General features: G+C 33.0%; 2 protein-coding genes across 2 annotated transcripts; both read right to left on the bottom strand.

The window, feature by feature from the left end:
• Positions 1-1,044: 1,044 nt before the first annotated feature.
• On the bottom strand, positions 1,045-3,198 carry LOC106717521. The gene is made up of 4 exons (XM_014511392.2): positions 2,972-3,198; positions 2,484-2,656; positions 1,609-1,775; positions 1,045-1,264 (listed from the first exon to the last, which is right to left on the bottom strand). Exons 1-4 carry the CDS (start codon positions 3,144-3,146, stop codon positions 1,045-1,047), a joined length of 735 nt encoding a protein of 244 aa, XP_014366878.2. The 5' UTR covers positions 3,147-3,198.
• Positions 3,199-3,499: 301 nt separating this feature from the next.
• Positions 3,500-8,542, bottom strand: LOC106717473. The gene is made up of 4 exons (XM_045679780.1): positions 8,512-8,542; positions 4,735-4,907; positions 3,944-4,107; positions 3,500-3,707 (listed from the first exon to the last, which is right to left on the bottom strand). Exons 1-4 carry the CDS (start codon positions 8,540-8,542, stop codon positions 3,500-3,502), a joined length of 576 nt encoding a protein of 191 aa, XP_045535736.1.
• Positions 8,543-22,813: the final 14,271 nt, after the last annotated feature.

Here is a 22,813-nt window from a genome sequence, read left to right as displayed (position 1 = left end):
CTATCTACGAGTATAATGGTTTCTCTTAATTACTACGAGTAGCATAGTATCGTATCAGTGTCTACAATATAAACCAATGGTCTTGTTCAATTTGTCCAAGCCATGTAACTAGATGGCGCTATACCGTTTAAGAGCATGCTATGGATTGGTCAAGAGTTTCGAGACAAATGGGTGTTCATCCAAACTTCACTAATCGAAAAACACATTGTAAGAATCGTTAAAAACGATACTTATGATTTTTGTAATCACCTCAATTTATTAGGTGATAATTAATGCAACAAATCTATGAAGGTAGCGGTAGTGGTGCCAGTTCCAAGTGTTTTGTACCGATACTCTGGATCTCGGAATCGAAAGCCAATAATTATAATTCTATAAGATATCGGGACGAAGAGATTACTTTGATATGATTTTTGGATCAATCCACTGTCATTTAACCTAACCTTAATTAAAAAACTTAATTATAAAAATTCAGTCGAATTGATAACCTCCTTCTTTTTGAAGTCGGCTAAAAACTCGACTGACTGAGGCTCAATGTTGCCAATGCTACAGCAATTTCTCATTGCAAAAAAATTTTTTCGGTGTTTTCAAATATATCCTTAATTAAGAAAGTGTTACATACCTAAAGTTTGTTTATTTTAAATAATTCATTTTAAAAACCTTTGTTTTCAAATACAGACAATAGATGGCGCTATTTAATATTTTATTTTCTTAGAACCTCAGTAATCGCGTTTTTTTAAATTAAGGTTATGTTATTTAAAATATTAGTTCTCAATTTCTCGAGTCCACTACAGATTTTTTGTGCCTATGTAAGCCATGGCACTCCGGGGGAGAAGACAAATTAATTGACATGAGTTGTCTCGTTAGTCGGTTCATTCGTTTAGGCTCTAGGGCCTAGATACAAACAATCCCACATATTTAAAACAAACTACAAATTTTCCGATGTGAAGCGGTCACTTATAACATATTACGATCATCTTTTTCATACTACGAAGCTCATTTAAGGAATTAAAAATAAAATAAGGAAGTGAAAACTTTTATTTCAAATCAAGGCGACCACTGTTTAGTACTGTTAGGATTTCTTACAAACATGAATTTAAAGCTGTCAGGTGGATCTTTAAAAACTACACCACATTTTTGACCCAGTTCTTCTGACGTTATCTCAAATAACGTCTCCCAGTTGTCTTTCTCTGCTGCTTTTTGAGAACCATGTGACGTCATCCACGCACAAGACATCGGAACATTTTGTTCGTTTATCATCTGTCGTCTGAAACATAAAATGTTATTTGTTATCGATTGTCTACCTAAATCTTGAATGCCATATTTAACACGATCATAAACATTATTTTACTCATGGAAAATTAAGTTTTTTTTTTTTTAAATCAGCTTTGCTTTTGATGCGAAATACTAAGCACGCTATCAAATTGTTAAATCGCCGATGTTCCATCTTTGGAGAAAGAGTTGATACAAAATTTAATAGAAAACAGTTTCTTACAATACTTATACTATAATCTCTTTCTCCCTAGCTGGTAACTTATTTGGTATTTTCGTTTAAATGAAATCTAAAAATGTAGGAACCTTTTTTTAGTTATTTTCCTAAATTTAACTAACCTTATCTTCACAAATTCAGTTGCGATTCCAAGGCATCTACAGTCAGGATGAACTATGATTCCTCTTCCACTGTGATAGCCTTTAAGGTCTTTCATTAGTGGTTTAATTAATTTTTCGCACTCAGTAGCTATTTGAAATAATTTTCGATTTTCGTCCATCTGTAACTGCTTAAATTATTGACAAGCATTAACAATTTAGCCAAAGTAAACATAAATAAATTAAATTATTTATGAATAAAATGTTTTAGAAAAGAAGCAAAACAAATGTCATTAAAGTTTTATCAAAAAATAATTAAAAATCGTAAATAAAAAATAAAGTTCCTTCACGTTTCGTCACCTCATGAAAATTTATTATCGGCGATTACTGTGATATAATATATCGTTATAGTGTATATAATATATAATTATATGATTCACCCAAGCTTATCTTAATTATTAATTTCGACCGAAAGCCAAATTCAAATCATCCCTTCCTACCTCGTAAAAATAATAAAAGAATCTGAAAATAACATGGGAAACTGCAAAGAGATAAATCCGTCCAATGAAGCTAAGCAACACGATGTGTACCGATAGCGCACATGTTTTGCGGCACGAAGAATAAAATCTTTATCAAGTAATCACATTGGGTAAAAGGATAGATGCGCTGAACTAAGAAAGAAATCGTGGTAGTGAAATATCAAGGAGTGGGCGAACATTTTCTAAGTCTGGTAAAAATTCGCTGAAGTGACTTCTAACCTAGAGGTTACCATAATAGATTAATGAAAAGGCAACTAGAGAGAAAGATGGATAGCGGTCACTTAACTCGACATGACCATGGTTGCTCGTTTGGAGGGTTCATGTTACAAGAAATAATAGAAGACGATACTTGTAACTTACCAATTGACTATCAAATGATTCACCTTCAGCCAACTCTACTATGGACACTCCGAGAATGTCACCAACCTCTTCGCTATCATTATCGTAGCAGCAAATAACAACGGTCCATGATTTTATTACTTCTTTCAAAATACTACGATATTCTTCTACAGCTTCAGGATTAGAACTAATACCTTTAGAAGTATAAATAAAATAATTTTGGTCCGAATGAATTTAAAATATAAATTGTTAGAACAAAAATCATGAATACAAAATTGTAAGATGATATAGCAATTTTAACGTTGTGTTTTGTTATCATGTCCTTGTACAATCCGTCCCTCAAATTCTTTATAAAATATATTTTTAAGGTGTTCTGGGTCCAGGTTTTGGGTTAAGAAACTACGATAAAGAAATGAAATTTTTGTTACTTATTATTTTTTATTGCATTTGAAAATTTACATTTATAAATCAGGTTAATCCCAAACAATCGGATAGATTTTTTTACTCACCTGCTGCCTTTTGAAATGTCTCTTCTGTTAGAAAATATTTAACTATAAATTCATTTACACTGTCTTGAACTGAGCTTGGTGGATTTTGAATTCGAAATTTTAAAACACTACCGTCTTTCTTCCTACTACGTTCGAAACGGCTCCAAACACGACAGTGCTTTTGATTCGACGACATATTTTAAATTTATTAACACTTTTTTTTTACAACCAGTAGGCTTTTGTTTTCAAATAAATTTGAATGATATTGTTCACCACAACACTGTCATGGACTTGAGCAATGATCGGGAATGACTTTTTAAATGGTCATATATAGATTACTTATCGTAGATTATTTTCAGGTCAGATTACCAATAATGCAATCTAATTAAACGGATTTACAATTGATTCTCATTTCAATATAAAATAACTTTTTTTTTATTCAAGTGAAACTATTCTCTCTTTCATATATATTCAAGAAAAAGAATGTAAAAAGTAAATAAAATTTATTAAATACAACATTTTTACTATACATTTGAAAACAATGATTGTTTATAACTGCTCAGAACTCTTTCTTACAAGCATTAATTTGAACGTTTTAGGTGGATCTTTGAAGACAACTCCACACTTTTCTCCTAGTTCATCAGGCGTTATCTCGAACAACGTCTCCCAGTTGTCTTTCTCTGCTGCTTTTTGAGAACCGTATGACGTCATCCACGCACAAGACATCGGAACATTTTGTTCGTTTATCATTTGTCTTCTAGAATGTAAAATTGATATATGATGAGTTACTAAATAATACAGGATCTATAAAGTAATGCATCAATAAAGTGTAATTGCTACAAAGGTAGAGAAAGACGATTGTGTGAAAGAGGATAAGGGAATGAATTGAGATAACGCCTTATGGAGAGAAAATTCAAGGGAAATAGGCAGGAAGGATTTAAGACAAGTCTTTACTATATATTTAATTTCAATAAAATTGCCATTTTTGCTTACCTTGTCTTTACAAATTCACTTGCGATACCAAGACCTCTATAGTCGGGATGAACAGTGATTCCTCTTCCATCATGATGGTTTATAAATTCTTTCATTAGTGGTTTCACTAATTTCTCGCACTCCAGCATTATTGTTATTAAATTTTGAAATTCTTTGGTCTTGACCTAGAATAAATAATCTTATTTAATACGAATATAACAATAATTTTCATACGAACGCCGGCAAATGAACCAAGATATAAACATTAGATTAACTGCATAAGTTGAGGAAGTTAAACTAGACCTTTTTATTACCTAGCTAAAGCGGACTGACTGATTGTAATACCTAACTGTAAACTATTGCAAATTTGCCCATCTTTAAAACTAACTTCACTCAGAGCGAAAACTAGTCCTTTATTAGAATATATTATTCCATTAAAGCTGCAGCAATAATCAGGCATTGTTACTTCAACATCACTTTCTACTGACGAAACATTTGGTACAAGTTATCGTGTCATCACTTGTTATTGGAAACACATAGATAAGTGTATATCTAATATATAAAATTCTCGTGTCACAGTTTTCGTTCCCATACTCCTCCGAAACGGCTCGACCGATTCTCATGAAATTTTGTGAGCATATTCAGTAGGTCTGAGAATCGGCCAACATCTATTTTTCATACCCCCCCCATTTTTTAACTGCGCGCGGACGGAGTCGCAGGCGACAGCTAGTCTTTGTATAAGTGTTAAAGATAGTAACAATTTACGTCGATTTACTTGTAGTGTAACGAGTGGGTTTTTTATGTAATTTTACCTGTAATCCGTCAAGCGCTTTATCTTCAACCATCTCTACTCCAGATACTCCGAGAATGTCACCCACCTCTTCAGTATCACTATCTTCACAGCAAATTACAACAGTCCATATCTTTAATAAATGTCCTACAATTTCTCGATATTCTGCTATTGCATCAGTATTAGAATATATACCTGATGTAAAAAAAAATAGAATCAACTTTTCCATCAAAATTCTAAATTTGATTAATTAAATTAACTAAAGACCATAAGACCGCATAAACAGATGGCGTTAGTAGTCCCAAGATATTCAAGTGTTTTTATACGGTTTTGAGTTAGAAAAATAAATAACAAATAACTTCTATTACAATTGAACTAACCTGCTGCTTTTTGAAACGTTTCTTCCGTAACAAAATATTTTGCTATAAAATTTAAAACACGTTCTTGCGCTGAATTTGGTGGATCTTGAATTCGTAATTTTAAAACACTACCGTCGTTCCTCTTTCGTTCAAACTTTGACCAAACGCGACAAGCTTGGTGATTCGGCAACATTATTTATTCAACTAACAGTTTTTAGGTCACTTCGTTATCGCTTAACTTTATCAAAAGATCCACTCACGGTATTTTTGACTGAAATCTATAAATTTGTTTGTCATGCACCTGCATTGGTTTTATGATTAATAATGTCCAATTGGCTTGATAACTAGCAACTGACTAGACTCTTGCCTACACCAAAATAACGCGTTCATACAAGTGATTGCGTAATACACTAAATTCATGTTGAACGAAACACTTATTTTTTAGACGTTACTTCTTTATTTACTTTTTCTAATATAGTCTTTTACAGTGTTTCTAAATATAATAATATAAATTCTTTTATCACATACTCCCAACCCTGGGAAATTAAATATTGAAGTTACAATAATTCACATAGAGCTTTAAGTTGATAGGAAATTTAAAATCCACCAGCCCATTTATTGAATGTTTTAATTTTAAGCTATTTTAGATATATATGACAATTAGGACTCCAAGACGACCAAGTGATACAAATAATACAGCAGGATACAGCTACTACTTGTTTCTTTTACATTTATCTGAGCAAGTAACAAAGTTGAAACATTGCGGCATGTAAAATCGAAGGCGTTGAATAAAAAATATGAAAATGAAAATCATCCTAAGTCGTATGATTTTATTATTTTGAAAATAGTATTATAAATTTGCTTAGTCATTACTAAGCAAGAAAGATCCTTTCAATTTATTCTATCCCTTCTTTATTTAAAGAAAAGTAATCGAATTTTTAACATTTTAAAATCACATGGATCATGTCGAGTTCCCCTCATCCTAATTAATTGATTAATTACGAATTGTATTAATGAAGGTCTAAAAAAACCAAAGTAAGGTTAAAAATAAAGCTGATTGTTTTATCTAACAAATAATAGTTGATTAAAAAAACAAAAAAAAATAGCTAGTCGATAACCATTTAAGTTTCAGGCGATCTCGATTAAAATTACAACACAAAACTACACATCTATAAAAACATGCACACAACAATCATAAAAAGAGTCGCTAACAACTACGTTAATAGACTATCTAATCATCTAAGCACCTTACTAATATTATAAATGCGAATGTTTAGGTGGATGGATTGATGTATGTTTGAAGGTATTTCTAGATGAAATGTGGCACGGTTATTTAAAATAGTCTAGAAGAACACATAGACAAACACATAAAGTGTTTATTAATGCGGTGCGGAGAGTCGCGGGCGACAGCTAGTATTGCATAACTTGAAAATGGGTATTGTTGAGTGCAATGATTTATTTTAACTCCCCGTTGAGAAAACCATTATTATAAAGTTGTGGAAAATCCCGGCTAGCGTTAACTTTAAAACTACAAAGATATTAATGTCAGTAGAAAATTTATAGGCAAAGTATTACGACAATAAAATGGAAACGAAAGGAAAAATTATTTGTTAAAATTATTGAAAATTAATATGATGCGATAATTTAAATATTAAAAAGAAATAAGCCTTTAATAAATCTGAACACTTTATTATATACAGATCTTATATTACAGAAGTCGTTATTATAGGTAGGTTAATTTAATAGGCCAAATTTGACCGTATATCAATTTTAGCTTCATAATGAGGTGAGCTGCTTAAAAACTTCGATTTAAGTAAATAAATCGATTCGGACTTCATACGTTTATGATTCGAATATAGTAGTGAAATAGGTATTCATGTTTTTGTTCGATTTTTTTTGTAAAATCCTTGCTGATTAAAAAGAAAAAAATTCTCTGACGCAACATTATAACGACGTTACCTTGTCATCATTATAATAGATATATAGTAAAAGTTTGTAAAAAAAAACATTTGCGTATTACTTCCAAAAAAAAAAATTATGCCCGCTGTTATAAGTTTACGTTGTTGTATTTTGAAGTGTCAAATGTGACCCCTTAAAATGGCTCACCTAAAGGCATATAAATTATGGAAAACTAAAAACATAAATCAAAAACACAGATAAGTTAACGTCAACAATTTCGGGGTATTCTTGTTATGAACAATTTGGAAAATGGAAATTGTAAAAGAGAAAATCTTCTCTAGTCGGCCAGTCATCAAACCCATTAGTCAATATCCGTTCACGAACGAGTCTCCAGATCGACAATTATAGGTCCATTTCCATGCTTCAAGTATATTTCTTGTTCAATTTTACAGTTTACCCGTGTAGAAACTTTTAATTTGTATTTAAAAACACTAACAGTACCCGCGATGGGTCCGAAACTAGTCGGTGCCGTCACCGGACGATCAAACGTGAGTTCAGCCGTTTCTTAATTAATTAATTATTATGTCTCACGAAAGTTTAAACAATTTAATTACTAACAGTACTATTCCAAGAATATTGTTAGTTTAATTAAACATGTTTTAACCTTTTGACCGCCGCTGTTATTGACGTCAACATGGTGACTATGTTTCGCCAAATATACGTACCATCACTCTGCTTTCAGTATAAGTACTTCATTATTTATTGACGTATCAAACTTAGTACAAAATTTCATATCAATTTTTCACTCCGCAAATCTGCTGTTCACACAGCTGGGTAATTTGAAATTGATTTTATCTCAAAGTGAAAGCTACAAAATCTCAACAAAGCCACGGTTTTGTATCTTTTATTATGACACAAAATATGTTAAATATATAATATAAAAACAGGATATCTACTGTTAGTAAATAAACTTTGTCATCTTAACACTATGAATCAATGAATCTTCTATCTATATATATATATATATATAAAAGAAAGTCGTGTTAGTTTCACTATTTATATCTCAAGAACGGCTGAATCGATTTGACTGAAAATTGGTGGGCAGGTAGCAGGTATTTTTACCCCGTTTTCTGTTTTTTTTTTTCCGCGCCGACGGAGTCGCGGGTAAAAGCTAGTTAGTTTATGATAAAACTTTTTTGGTGATATAAATTTTTTTAAGCGATTTCTGAATAAATAAGGTTTTGAGCACGTTTTTGTGTGTAACATCTTGTTTTATAATTTCTAGTAACTACATAACTAACTAACTACATAATATAATAGTTTTTATATCTAAGTATATAAACGTAAAAAACAGTATAAGTACAGTAGATGAAATTCATCATCTCAAGATATTACAACATATGTTGTCTTTGTTTTTTAAAAGAGATTGAGGGAAATGGCAATATACAAGCGTGTCGATGAAAACCCACAATTACCTGTATTCACCCGCTACGGAGTTCCTTAGATCTCAGTTCACCAGATAAGCACGCCCTAGCTCTTACCGTGAGTGGCCCAATTTGTACCCCAATACATTTTAGCACTTTAGAAGTATTTAAATATCAAATATCGCTTTGAGTAATAAGTATCACCAGTCATTAAGTACTCGTCTCAAGTGATTGCCCATCGACCTTGATGGCATTATTAAATTAAGATGCTTTTGAATTGGGTTATAGCAAGTCTGATTTTGGACGTTTTAAATTCCACTGTCAACACTGGTGTTAAACAATATTGTTGTCTTTGTTTTATTCAAAGAAATGAGTTTAATGGCAATACCTACTTACTATTTTATTAAATAGGTAAGTGAGTCGACAGTAGAAGAATACCATTTCATATCGCCATCTTTTGTTTTATTGAGATCATTTTGAAGTAAAATATTTCTCTTTTACATTTAAGTTCGTAAAGCGTTTGTTCATTAAATATGGACAGTGTTCTGTTGTAATGAAGCGAATATAGTGAATATGTCGAACAAAATTTTAATTAATTTCCATAGCTAATGTTAACAAAATTACACTCACTCGAGGCGTACTAAAGTAATTACAATTTGCATGTTAAACACTATTTTAGGTTCGAGCATAAGTAGATTAACATCAACCACAACATAAATTCAGACATACATTGTTAACAGTATTAGACGCCAGCAACAACATATGTTGCATGAATAAGCCGAAGAAAATCCGCGTTTCGTCTGATGAGTGTGCGTTCCGGAGGCCTAATTTTAGCCTCTTTCCTTTCCCACCCTTTTCTTATAAAGAAAGGATGGGAAAGGGAAGTGGATCTGATGATGAAGGGTACGCATAGAACGGAAATCGAACTCAACAAAAAAAAACTTGAACTCCTCCGGAACGGCTTGACCGATTGTCATGAAATTTTATGAGCATATTCAGTAGGTCTGAGAATCGGCCAACATCTATTTTTCATACCCCAATTAAGTTTTTTTTAACTGCGCGCGGACGGAGTCGCGGGCGACAGCTAGTATTCTCTATATGTACATCTCTTCTTCCGCCGATTGAAGGTAGGCAGCACATCTGCAATTGCAGATTTCTATGGGCAGCGGTCGCTTCACTATTTCGGCGAGATCAGGTGACCGCTTGTTCGTTTGCCATCTCATAAAAGAAAATAATGACAAAAATCAATAAAGATCCACGTAAAAGCTTATTTTTCAATTGATATTTAATTATTATTAAAGATTATTTTGAGACACGACATCATATTTTAGACTGAACTTGATTTATTTGTTTCCAGCATCTTTGATAATAAATTTCGACAGGCGCGTAAAAAATATACTCCGCATTAATTTACGAATACAGTAGGTGAATTGTATAAGGATTTAACAAATTAAACCAGCTAATTAATACATTTAGTAAAACAAACAGTAAAATGTCAATAATCTCACTGTTCACACATTTTAATTTAAATTTTAAAAGCACTGTCTAACAAGCGGTCGGACTAAACTAAATTTCAGTTAAATCCGTACCCGCTTGCAACATTACATTCAGAGGCGAGTCTAGAGTTTCACAGTGCAGTTTGCATGTTAAGCAGTGTTTGAGGTCCAGGAGTACTTCCATCTCCCCACAACTCGCAATTTTCTGCTAAACATTTGTTCACTAACACAACGTACGTAAAAGGATTTTGTTTATAAAATTTTACGTTACAAAATTAAAAACACGAATTGAAATAAATTAAATACATTGACACTGTATAATCTTATTTTTCGAAAGATTAAACAAAACTTTCTTGTAAAATTATTTAGAAGAAATAATATTGAAAGGTATCGATAAGAACTACTTTTTTGAAAATGTTCAAAACATTTAAAGTTACATTTGCGCAAATTTTAAAATATACATCAATAAGCCTGATATGGTAATGCGGTTTTCAAGAATCATTCAGTTACTGTATTGAGTAAAATATATACATAGTAATCATTATCTGTACTTATTCTTTACCAGCCTGATTGAATTCTTTCATTGTTGTTTTATGCAAAAATAGCTAGCGACCGCGACTCCAACCGCGCGGAATTAAAAAAAAACGTAATTAGTAGTCTATGTGTTCTTCCAAGCTATGTTCTACATCTGTGCCAAATTTCATTGGGATCCGTTGATCCATTTTGAAGATACCTTCAAACAAACATCTATCCATCCATCCATCCGTCCATCTAAAGTTTTGCTAAATAAGTTTTTTTAATCCGTGCGGACGTAGTCTTGGGCGACAGCTAATAAACTCATGTAAAAAATGTAACTTAATACTTCATACAAAATCTGTGCCAATATATTTAATAAAATGTGATATTGTTCTAAACAACAAGTTCAGCCCGACCTCAGAATTTAGTTGTTTTCACTAAATCAATGTCTGCGGTTTGGAATTTCCACCATAATTCGTGGTTCAACGCTTTAGTCTCGGTTTAGTTAGCATTTTGTTGGATTTATTCTAAGATACTCAAGCCGTTATCATAATCCGTACGAAACCACAATGTTTTGATATTATATAAAACATACTTTAAATTTCGTATTAAAATACGTCGTTCATACTGAGGAATAAATAATACATCTTATCTTAATACGAGTGCTAGTTGATTTTACAATTCACCTTTTGTACAGTCAGCTTCATAAATATAGTGGCAGTCAAGATATCCAAATATATAGGAACACCTAAAGTGATCAATTATATAAGTACAACCAAAGTCATCAAATTAATTGAAGCATCCACTCTGCTCAAAAAGATCGAAGCGTTCACATCGTCATATATATGAGTACATTCAAAGTGCCCATAATTATAGTAACAGACAGAGCGTCAATAGTAACGAAGCATCGAAAGTATGCAAAAATATCGTAACATTAGACAAAATTGAACTCTATCTCTATTCACTTAAGATACACTTTGAAATATACTACTTCTGTTAAATTAATTTGACATTTTATAATCAAAACATTTTTTTGCTATTTACTACAAGTTTACGTCCCGCATGACAGATACTAGATAGATAAGCAATATCAAATTTTAATTTGTCACCATATATGCCAGTTTGGCCTTACGGCTTAACTGTTCGCTGTAATACGCAGTTTTGGCGATTCGAATCCCAAACTTTTTTATACATTTTTTAAGGTTTTTTATTTTATTATCAAAGCGTTATATAAAATTGAACTTTATCGCAACAATTATTGGTTACAATAGTAGTCGAATACGACATCTTTAAAAATTAAGGAACCACAATATTCCTTGTCCCTTTTTTTAACCGAGTCGTCATTAGCATGTTTTTTATTGTTCACGTTTGTTATTGTAAGTTTCGTCATTAAATTCCGCGCGGACTGTCACTGGCGACATCGAATACGTGTAATAAATCTATGCTTGGAAAATTCTACTGCAACCGGACTGAAGATACCTAACAGTAAGAGAAAAATACTTTGATACAAATTGTCAATTAATTTAACAGAATTTGTATAATTTCAAAGTGTATTTCAAGGATATGGATATACGAGTAGAATTCAATTTCAATGACCGCAATGACAAGTGAAAACACTCTCCGCCCACTCGCTTTATTCCGAGATGGCCGAACCTAATCGTTATTAATTTTATATAAATATTTAATACCCCAAAAATTAAAATTTAAAATTGTTTTTGTTAAGAAAAAACATATTGTAAGTACATTATCAGATTTTTCCTTTTCATTAAAAAAAACAAGCTCTATATGTGATTGATAATATTGAAAAATAAAAACCTTGTAAGCCTGGGATTCGAACCATTAAACTTACGTACTGCGGCGAAAATAGTAAAACACTGAAACTAGCGCATATTGTGACAGAGTAAAATTTGATATTACTTACTAGCTTTTACCCGCGACTTCGTCCGCGCGGAATAAAAAAAATGCTCACAAGATAAAAAGTTCCTATGTCCGTCTCCTAGTTCTAAGCTATCTCCCCATCAATTTTCAGCTAAATAAGTTTGACCGATCTTGAGTTATAAACAGTGTAACTAACACGACTTTCTTTTATATATATATAGATTAGGTATCTGTCATGTATCGTCAATTTATAAATTTTAAACTTTATAATAACAAGAAGAAAAATGTTGGGTTGTCCGATAAGTTCGTGCCCATTTTTAAGGGAAGTTTTAAAGGCCCTTAAGTTTTGGAATACGTCTTTTAAATTATATTTGTTCGATTTTATTGCAAAACGTCTTATGTATTTCGGCAAAAATTAAGTGAATCAGTTTTTATAAAACTGATAGAAAAGAACGAATCGTGTCCTACCATTTGTCAAAATATGGCTGAAGTTATCCTCATTTAGTATGTACTAGCTTTTACCCGCGACTCCGTCCGCGCGGAATAAAAAATAGAAAACGGGGTAAAAATTATCCTATGTCCCTTTCCTCGTTCTAAGCTACCTGCCCACCAATTTTCAGTCAAATCGATTCAGCCGCCTAACACTATTTATAACTCAAGAACTAAACATGAGTTATCTAAACATGTCATATGTTTTCAATAATTGTAATATATTCGGGTCTATTCTAAGCTACCTATTAAAAATCGGAACGAACTTATTAGACAACCTATTATGTTGATATAAAATGTCAAATGAATTTAACAGAAGTAGTATATTTCAAAGTGTATCTTAAGTGAATAGAGACAGAGTTCAATTTTGTCTAATGTTACGATATTTTTGCATACTTTCGATGCTTCGTTACTATTGACGCTCTGTCTGTTACTATAATTATGGGCACTTTGAATGTACTCATATATATGACGATGTGAACGCTTCGATCTTTTTGAGCAGAGTGGATGCTTCAATTAATTTGATGACTTTGGTTGTACTTATATAATTGATCACTTTAGGTGTTCCTATATATTTGGATATCTTGACTGCCACTATATTTATGAAGCTGACTGTACTTCCAACTGTCCTTTGATATCGAAAAACTAATGAGTTTGTCTTTATCCGTTTTTTATTTACACATACATGTAATAAATAAATAAAATAAAACTTTAGTAGTTTTATTTATTGAACTTTTTACGTGCGTAATTTACGAGGAGACAAATATTTTCACTTGTTCGCGTTTAGTTGAAAACATCAAACAATATGGCCGCTAAACTAACAACAACTTTGCACAACAGAAAGATAAACTTTTCCTATGAATACCTTTTTCAGTTACAATGTTGTCGAAACACCTTTGAGGTGTGTACTTTTTTCATGTAGTTAGTAATTCAAATGATGTCTAAATCCTTTATATAACTTCAGCAGGGAATTTGTAAAAAAAAACAGTAATAATATCTTGTATCACATGACCAAAAGAAAATTAGCAGTATTGTACTTTAAGGCTAATTAATTTACTTGTATTCCATCTAAACATCCTAAAAATCCCTTAACTTTTACTCTTACCTATTTACATTTTAGCTTTGACTGTTCACACAATCTACTTCACTTATTGGCTCTATCATTCTCAGGTTAAAAAATTAAATTATCCACCTCGCAATGAAATATTAAATATTAACTTTTCCTTGTACAAGACCGACCTGTGTAAATGTTTCTTATTTGTCAAAACTTATTCGGTCATAACTTGTCGGTTCTGTGGAATTGTGATGTAAATCTGTTTCTCATCGTATTCTCAAGAAATATCTATTGTTAAAATATGACGTGTAAACGTTGACGTTTGTCAGTAGAATTTCTGAAAGAGTTATACTGTCGTATTTGATTTTAGGCATTAATGTTAAATAATGCCATATTCCTTCTAATGTTGTAAATACGAAATTATTTCCGCCCTCGTTGTATTTGTTCTGTTTCTTCAAATGTATTGCTTATCACAATATTGCATATCCGAAGGGATACGTAACTGTTGTATCTATTTATAAATGTTTGTAGCTTCCGAACAATGTACACAGTTTGCAAGTAATGAATTTATAATAATTATTGTTATTAAATTAGTATCCATATAATTCATTTAAAAAAAAATAACAAAATATATTATTAAAAAAAATAGTATACCACTGGTTGCAGAATCCCATGACTGAAGCAACCAGTGGTAAGGACTACAGAGACAGGAATCTCCTCCCTATGACCGCGGTTTCTAAAATAACTGACTTTTGTATCAGGTCCTTAATCCAACTGTTTAGTGAGAGCTTCTTAAGATGTTGGTCGAAGCTCTTCGATATCAGTCCATTCACCAATACGACTGTCGGAATAATGGTAGTCGATTTCATACGCCACATAGCGGCAACCTCGTGATTCAAGTCTAAATATTTTAGTAATTTTTTGTTTTCAGCTTTCACAAGATTCTCGTCATGTGGAATAGTGACATCGAATAACATTACACAACTCTCAGACCGGTCTATTATTACTATATCGGGTCTATTGGCAGCAATAGTCTTATCCGTAATTTATTATTATTATTTTCCTATCCGTACTTTATTTACCAATCAAATTAAATATTTGCTGAAGTAGCAAAAACTGTGAAAATAATTGCGAACAAACAAACCGGGTAATACAAATCGCAAACAGAAACGTATTATTTAATAATTTATTGTTACATGTGTGTTGTGTGATCATTCTATAAATATTTCCGTATTAATAAATTAAGATAAACTCAGTATAAAAATAAAATTTGGATTAAAAACACGTAGCCTAAAAAGTTGCGTATAAATTACGGTTTCCCATTTGGTAATATTATCCGTCTGCTGTCAAAGTTGCAAGGAAAAGGTAAAATTGTTTATGAACGGAATAACTCTATGGAGCTCTAATAAAGGAGTATAAAACAATATTGAATAGGGTACATCAATTGAACTTTATGGAAAAAATTCAACACAAAATTGAACCCCAGACAGCTAGTATAAATTTGTTGTTAATTTGCCAATTAATCGAACTGGATTTTCGCCACAACTGAATTAAAAATCAAGCTGTCATATCTTTTACCTTACCAAATTATCATCGTATTGTACATCTCTATTTTAATATCTGGCATCCAAACTTCTAGTCTATAAATAACAAGAAAAAAAAATAAAGTCGCAGTGCTAAAATATGCCATTCTCCTTCACTAAACTTCTGAATTCTAAATAATTAGAGTTCGATTATGAAATTTAAAAAAAAATCCCAGATGCTATTGATATAACATATTTAACGGAGTTTAAATTTGACATTTCTAATCCTGAAGGATTTTTTTAAACATTTATGCTAACACTTCCTTCAACATAGCTGATATACCTAATTTAAATTTCATATCCATCTAAAACATTGTGATGTTAAAATAAACTTTATTCCATAAACGTAAAGTAACTAATTCAATGCACGACGTACAAGCTTATTTCAAATGTATACGGAATAGAATTTCGTTCTATAGTTTTATAGTTCTTGCATAAACGTGTGCAATCCCGTGGTTATCGATTTTATAGCAATAAATATGTACTCGCGAACAAAACACTAACAGAAGTTTCATTATTTACAAAATTTATTAAAATGATTAAAAATTAACTATAATTGTGGTTTAAAACGCAAACTATTGATTAAAAAGCTTTTTACTTTAATTATAATTTAGTCTGATATGAAGTAATTTTCTTTGGTTTTTCAAATACCAACCAAATACAAATTTGGTTAGTCAAATACTTTTGCAAAATTAATTTCTCGATGAAAAGGATGACAGTAATATATGAAAACTTACGATTAAATTATTCATCATTAGGGCGCAATTTCATTAGTAGATGATTCGATCGGTAAACAGCATACGAGGTGTCTCCACTTAAGGGCAATTAATGAAAGAGATAGGTCAATGTAAAGCAAGCCTCTTGTCTCGCTCAGTTGATAAGTATAATGGACTAACACTCAACGTTTGCAGGCCCTAATGCCTAATAAAAATGGTTCTCGCATGCGTGCGCTACGGCATGCGTGAATAGGAAATCTCTCGCGCTGCGGGTGCTAACGACTTATGAAAATACTCCTTTAGAACTATAGAAAATGCTTGCCTTTGTTATTATATTTTGTCTTATTTGAAACCTGGTCACCATATTATGTAAATTTTCCTTTTTCAGGTCTCAACATTTTCAATTAGCTTGGTCTAAAAATTTATAACTTAAATTGCACTCGTAGATATACATGGGATAAACCCAACATAATAAAATTCAGATCTTTTTAGTACTATAATCTCCACTATTTGATAACTGTTAAACCCTCTATAGTTTGGTTTACTATCCATACATTTCATGCGATAACAATACGTCAAGCTAAGATAGTTTGGTATCATTTTGCTAAAAAAATATATTTTTAATAAATTAATTTTCCTTATCACAAATAACTTTAAACAGTCAACTGGAATAACAAGGGTCATTTCAGATAACACCCTCAGCCTGTGAATTGTCACGTTCACACGACAAAGCCAATGCAAACAATCAACTAAATCCCTTCAATACACAATAATCGATTGTGTTATTGTGATAATTGATGTTCACCAACTATTATTTTAAAAACCATAATGGGAATGACGTTGATCATCAAAGATTCATTTTATAACAACATCTAATTGGAGAACAAAAACAATGCTTTTATTATTAACTAGCTTTTACCCGCGACTTCGTCTGCGCGGAATAAAAAAAAAAAAAAACGGGGTAAAAATTATCCTATGTCCTATTCCTGGTTCTAAGCTACCAGCTCACCAATTTTCAGTCAAATCGATTCAGCCGTTATTGAGTTATAAATGGTGTAACTAACACAACTTTCTTTTATATATAACGGCCGGGGTGGCTCGCTATCAGAATTATTATTGATTGAGATCACTTGTGGGCGGCTATGGGTAATATCGGATTCAAGGAATACACTGCTTATCACTTCTCAACTCGTTATAATTGATTCACAGGCTCATGTACAACGAACAATGCTTTAGCTACGAACCATATTTCCAGAATGACTAATGTCAGACGCGCATCGTACAAGAAGTCTCTTCGAACATAGCTCGTGTTCTAATTTCGATTTATTAAAGTTGATTTCTTCTTCTGATTGCGACACGGCCGTCCTGCGAACACCCGTCCTCGGGTGATGTTAGATTGCAAACACCGGCCTCAGTGTGCTCTTAGCATGTGAACATTAACTCAAGGAAATATTTTGTTACGCTCGGCCACTCCTGGCCCAACTTCTGTTATCTAACGGGACACCGCCGTTAAAATCAACTTAAATACTCTACAACGTTAGTTACTCCCAATCTCCCAGAAACCCACCGAGTAAGATCTCTAACGCCACGGCCTCTCGACCGAATTTCACTCAACGGCTCTCTAGCCGAATCTTTCACCACGGCTCTCCCGCCGAATCTCTCTCCACGGCTCTCCGGCCGACCAAACACGTGTGTTACCGTGATATCACACCACCGATTTGTACAAATGGATAGGCTATTTGTCTGGAAATGATAGCTTTTGCTTAGTTCTGCCCTAAAAGTGCATGTTCACGTTAGTAACAGTTAATTCTATTCCTATTATTAGTTTGAATCATCACTACCTCTACCAACCAAAAATACAGTCAACGCCAAAATAGCGAAAATCAAAAATCAATTACACAAAACACCACGTCTTTCAGCCTGTCCATTTATAGAGGTCAGTGCATCACACACACTGCGGTCCTCCAGACCTCGATCTCTGCCCGTCACCCTGTGACGTTACAGTTCCACATCACGGTCCTCGAGACCTCTGCCCGTCACCCTGTGATGTGACAGCTCCACACCATGGTCCTTGAGACCCCTGCCTGTCACCCCGTGACATGACAGTTACACAAACCGGTCCTCCTGACCCCGACCTCCGCCAGAGTAGAACGCGCACCGCTCACCCACGGACTACTTGAGCTGCCCCAAGAGATACCGATTTCCACAGGGCTACGGTTACGACGTAATAACTACTGGTACGGTCGAACACAATACGGCCGATAGAGATCTTTACCCGAGTTTCTGTTACAAATTAGCTTTACTAAATATCACCAAATTCATTATCAACTCGACTTATCTTGCATCAAGCTTTGCAATCCTGCAAACGTCGCTGGTATCCACCAACCGCTGCCACGCAGACGCTGCTGCAGTGGCTTAAACCCGCCAGTCTCGGCCATACTGACATTAGCACGTCCCCGTGCTATCCTCATAACAGACTTCCTTCATATTGTACATCTGCAAAAACAAAACGAAACCGCAGAGATTACTGTGTCACACCGCTCGTCTTATTCTGACATCATACGCATCATTACGATTTACGAATAGTTAATAATCATATCAATTAACTGTAAGAATGTTTGACCTTAAGGACATTAATATCTCCAATACAAAATTCTCTCCGTTACTAACTCATGGCAACATGGCTCAAACAATCAAACCATCTGCACCAAATGTCATTTCGTACGATAACGTCGACAACATCATTTCAAAGATTTACTTCTTAAATTTAGTAGAAGTCAAACTTCCTTATTCACAATTTACATATTTTAAAGTTTTGACGTTAAGTAAAGGAAAAATAATCGGTAAAGAAATAACAATAACATTCGTAATGAAAACATCCTGTCATTACATGCCATATTTTCATTCAGTTAGTAGCAAACTCCTCCTCCTCCTCCAAGTCCTTTTTTTTTTTTTAGCAAGCATAGCTCCTAGGCACCAGATTCAAATTCTCGTAAGCATATTGTGATTACATTAAAACCCAAAGATTTAATATCAATGCCAACCCGTTTTTACAAATTTTACTGAATTGCACTCGTTAATTCTAACATCTTTGCGACACCCACATTAACTCCTAGACACAGAACCGTTTGAAGTAGTCAATGTCTCATTTGTTTACTTGCAATAGTAACTTAAGACCGAAGGCCCAATCCGCTAAGGGAAAGCCATAAACAAGAAAATGAATTTAATTGAACTTTCTTAAGTTTACCGTTTACCGAGAAGAGTTTACTATCTGTTAAATCTAATCACGTCTAAACACATTTTCGCTTTTAAGAAACAGCTACACGATTTAATTCATTTCTGTTTAAATAATTTTCATTAAAACTGTCAGGTTATGTCAGTTGACATTCAAAGAAATCGCTATATTTTTAAATTTTGACAATCAGTTTTATTTTTCTGAAACGTCAATCATTGAAAACAACATCCTTTAATTACAAAATTGACATGACATTATTGATTAATGAGAAATAAAAATCCCAAAATGTAAAAAAAAAACCACTCACTAAATAACTCCGAACAATAACTGCATTGCACAAATAACCGAAATACTAATTGAACTATTATTTTGGTGCCACACATTAAACCAATAGTTTTAAATTATCGAATTTTACAAGAATACGTCACGACTAGTGCCCAATAGCATAACAGCTAAAACACACAAAATAGTACAGAAACGAACTCACCGGATGATTAAGTTGAAACCAACTACTGTTGATATGAAAGAACACACATTCACGCAGAATGCATTCAAAGCATTCAATAGGTTGCACGACCCAACTGCTTTTGGGAGACCTCTAGACCCCTTGCGTCTACCTTGCTCTTCAAGCCTTCTTTCCAATTTCAATTCGTTTCATTCTGTTCTAGAATATCGTTTCTTAATTGTTGATGATCATTTTGGACTTCCGTATTAACCCGCATTGAATTATTTTGAGACTTGTACTCAAGGATTGGTTTGAGGTGTTATTTCGGATATCGGGCACCGCTGCTCCAAATAATAATTCAAAGCCCATGCTGAACCAATGTCTGAGGTGGCTTGTTATTATTCATGTAGCAATACATTTTTACGTAATCATTCTGCAATATCAACTTCATATTTTTTTCAATTATTTTCTTTTGACGTTTGGTTTCTAGAAGCATAATGTCATGGATCCGTGCATGCGCGTTGAATTTTTCTTTCTTTCCTCGTAATTTATCTTCGAAATAGTTTTCTTCAAATTATTGTGTGCCATAGGATTCCCAAATTATGTTAGCGGCTCACTTGTATCGGTTTGCGTATACCTCGTACTGCTACGTAGCGACTCACGCATACTTCGTTTGCGTATTTAGTTGCTGAAACCTCTAGATCGTACTCAAAATCAAATAAATTTATCATAATCTTCCACATCAACGTTTCTTATTTACGTTCTACCAAATTAATTGCGTAGTCGGAATAATTTTCCTTAATGACGGGTGGAAACGTCATGTTATTTCTTTTCTTTTCTCAATGTCATATTTCACGGAAAATTTCACAAATACCAACTGAAAAAATTGCGCTCATCTCCATTTTCTCAATTACGACTTGAACCGATATGGATCCCACTTCTGATAACGGCCGGGGTGGCTCGCTATCAGAATTATTATTGATTGAGATCACTTGTGGGCGGCTATGGGTAATATCGGATTCAAGGAATACACTGCTTATCACTTCTCAACTCGTTATAATTGATTCACAGGCTCATGTACAACGAACAATGCTTTAGCTACGAACCATATTTCCAGAATGACTAATGTCAGACGCGCATCGTACAAGAAGTCTCTTCGAACATAGCTCGTGTTCTAATTTCGATTTATTAAAGTTGATTTCTTCTTCTGATTGCGACATATATATAGATATAGATTCGGAAAAAGTTGGATGCTGAGATACGAATATATTTAAAAATTCTCTCACTACTAGAATCCTAATTCCTGAGTAACACTGGCTAGTTAAAGTATTATTATAAAATTAAAAAAACAAACAATCTACCCGACAGTAAGTGTCTGTTGTTGCCTTGTTTTTGAAAAATATATTAATAACCTTAAGTTAATTTAAAAAACAGTATATTTTACTAGATCAGTCATTTCGTCTGTACTACGGGAGCTTACTTTGAAATAGTCATACAATACATGAACATAAACATAACATTGAATAACATCGTACTAATGTTATAAATGCGAATGCTTAGATGGATGGATGGATGTTTGTTTGAAGGTATCTCCAGAACGGCTCAATGGAACTCGATAAAATTTGGTATACATGTAGATCTTAGTCTGGAAGAATACATAGGCTACTTATTATGTTTTTTTTTAATACCGCGCGGACGGAGTCGTGGGCAACAGCTAGTTAGATAATAAAAACTAAATAGTATTCATAAAATTAAACGCAACAATGTCTTATTTGAACATCGTTTCATTGTTATCAAGGTATAAATGAATATTGAAGGGGCGATTTGCTTTATAAACATTAGACATAAGTATTAATATCACTGGTTACAATCGTAGATACTTTTATTTTAATTTGGCACAGAACTGTACAGGTTTACAAACTTACAATGAAACAGCCTATATATGTACTGTCGCGTAAAATCTAGCCTAGATCTTTGCACAAGTTGCAAAATACAGTGTGTTTTGCTATGGTACATGATGGTGTTGTTTATTAATGCGTACAGGTGTGAACAAAATTATTTAAGAAGACATCTTTTTAATAATTAAAGTAAAAAATCGTAACACTTTTAAAATGTATGAATGAAAGTCTGGTTTAAAAATAAATGCTTTAATTTATAGTCAGGTTTGACGTTAATTTTACATTACATAATTTTCTATTGGAAAATGCGAGAGGAAAGATAAAGTATTTACATGATGTACAAAGGGTAACGTCTTTAATTATTTACTCGTAAGCTTCTAGAATTAAAGCAAGTGTATGTTGGGTACTTTAATTACATAATTATAGCAAGCATCATCTATAATCAAAATTAATACAGCCAATCTATTTAATACCGTAATCGTAAACAAATAATTCTTTTGAAATTATTAACAAAAATGACAATGGTAGACGCCAGGAAAAAGGCATCTGTTGCACGAATGGGTCGATTTGTCCGGTGCAATACCACGACCGCGCAGAAGACAGGCGTGAAGTGGAAGCATTTCCGCGTTTCGTCTGACGAGTGTGCTTGCCGCAGACCTAATCTTAGTCCCCTACCCTTCCCACCCTTTTCTTGTAAGGAAAAGATAGAAAGACGATTTGACGTAGAAGTGGAAGCCTGAAGTATCCACTTTTTATATGTTTACTCCTCTATCGATTTAAGGTTGGCAACGCATCTGTAATTGCGGATGTTTATGGGCAACGGTCGCTTCGCTATTTCGGCGAATTCAGGTGGCTGCAAAACAAAAATTATGTAAATTTATGTTATAACATCTTAGCTTTATTATATAGGTATTTAGAAATATATTGTCTACGTCAGGGATCCCCAAACTATTTTGGACAAGTGACATCCTTTTCCAAAATGAACCGTTACCACAGAACCCTATGGCCAAATTACCTACTTTTAAGATCAATTATTATTATTATTATTATTATTTATTCTGACTTAGGTCAATAGAAGAAGACGGAGAGAGAATTAGTAATGCTTTAAG

Source organism: Papilio machaon, chromosome 10, assembly GCF_912999745.1.
Source record: "Papilio machaon chromosome 10, ilPapMach1.1, whole genome shotgun sequence".
NCBI lineage: Eukaryota > Metazoa > Arthropoda > Insecta > Lepidoptera > Papilionidae > Papilio > Papilio machaon.
This window is presented reverse-complemented; position numbering and strand designations above follow the sequence as displayed.

Bases quoted from the DNA above. Each gene is read 5' to 3' on its own strand.
- LOC106717521 (XM_014511392.2), bottom strand. From the start codon at position 3,146: ATGTCGTCGAATCAAAAGCACTGTCGTGTTTGGAGCCGTTTCGAACGT. The intron at 2,657-2,971 runs GTGAGTAAAAAA...ATACTTCTAAAG, and splicing joins GACATTTCAAAAGGCAGCAG to GTATTAGTTCTAATCCTGAA. The intron at 1,776-2,483 runs GTAAGTTACAAG...CAATAATTTAAG, and splicing joins AATCATTTGATAGTCAATTG to CAGTTACAGATGGACGAAAA.
- LOC106717473 (XM_045679780.1), bottom strand. From the start codon at position 8,542: ATGTATTGGGGTACAAATTGGGCCACTCACG. The intron at 4,908-8,511 runs GTAAGAGCTAGG...TTTTTACATCAG, and splicing joins TACAAATTGGGCCACTCACG to GTATATATTCTAATACTGAT. The intron at 3,708-3,943 runs GTAAGCAAAAAT...TTTACATTCTAG, and splicing joins AGTGAATTTGTAAAGACAAG to AAGACAAATGATAAACGAAC.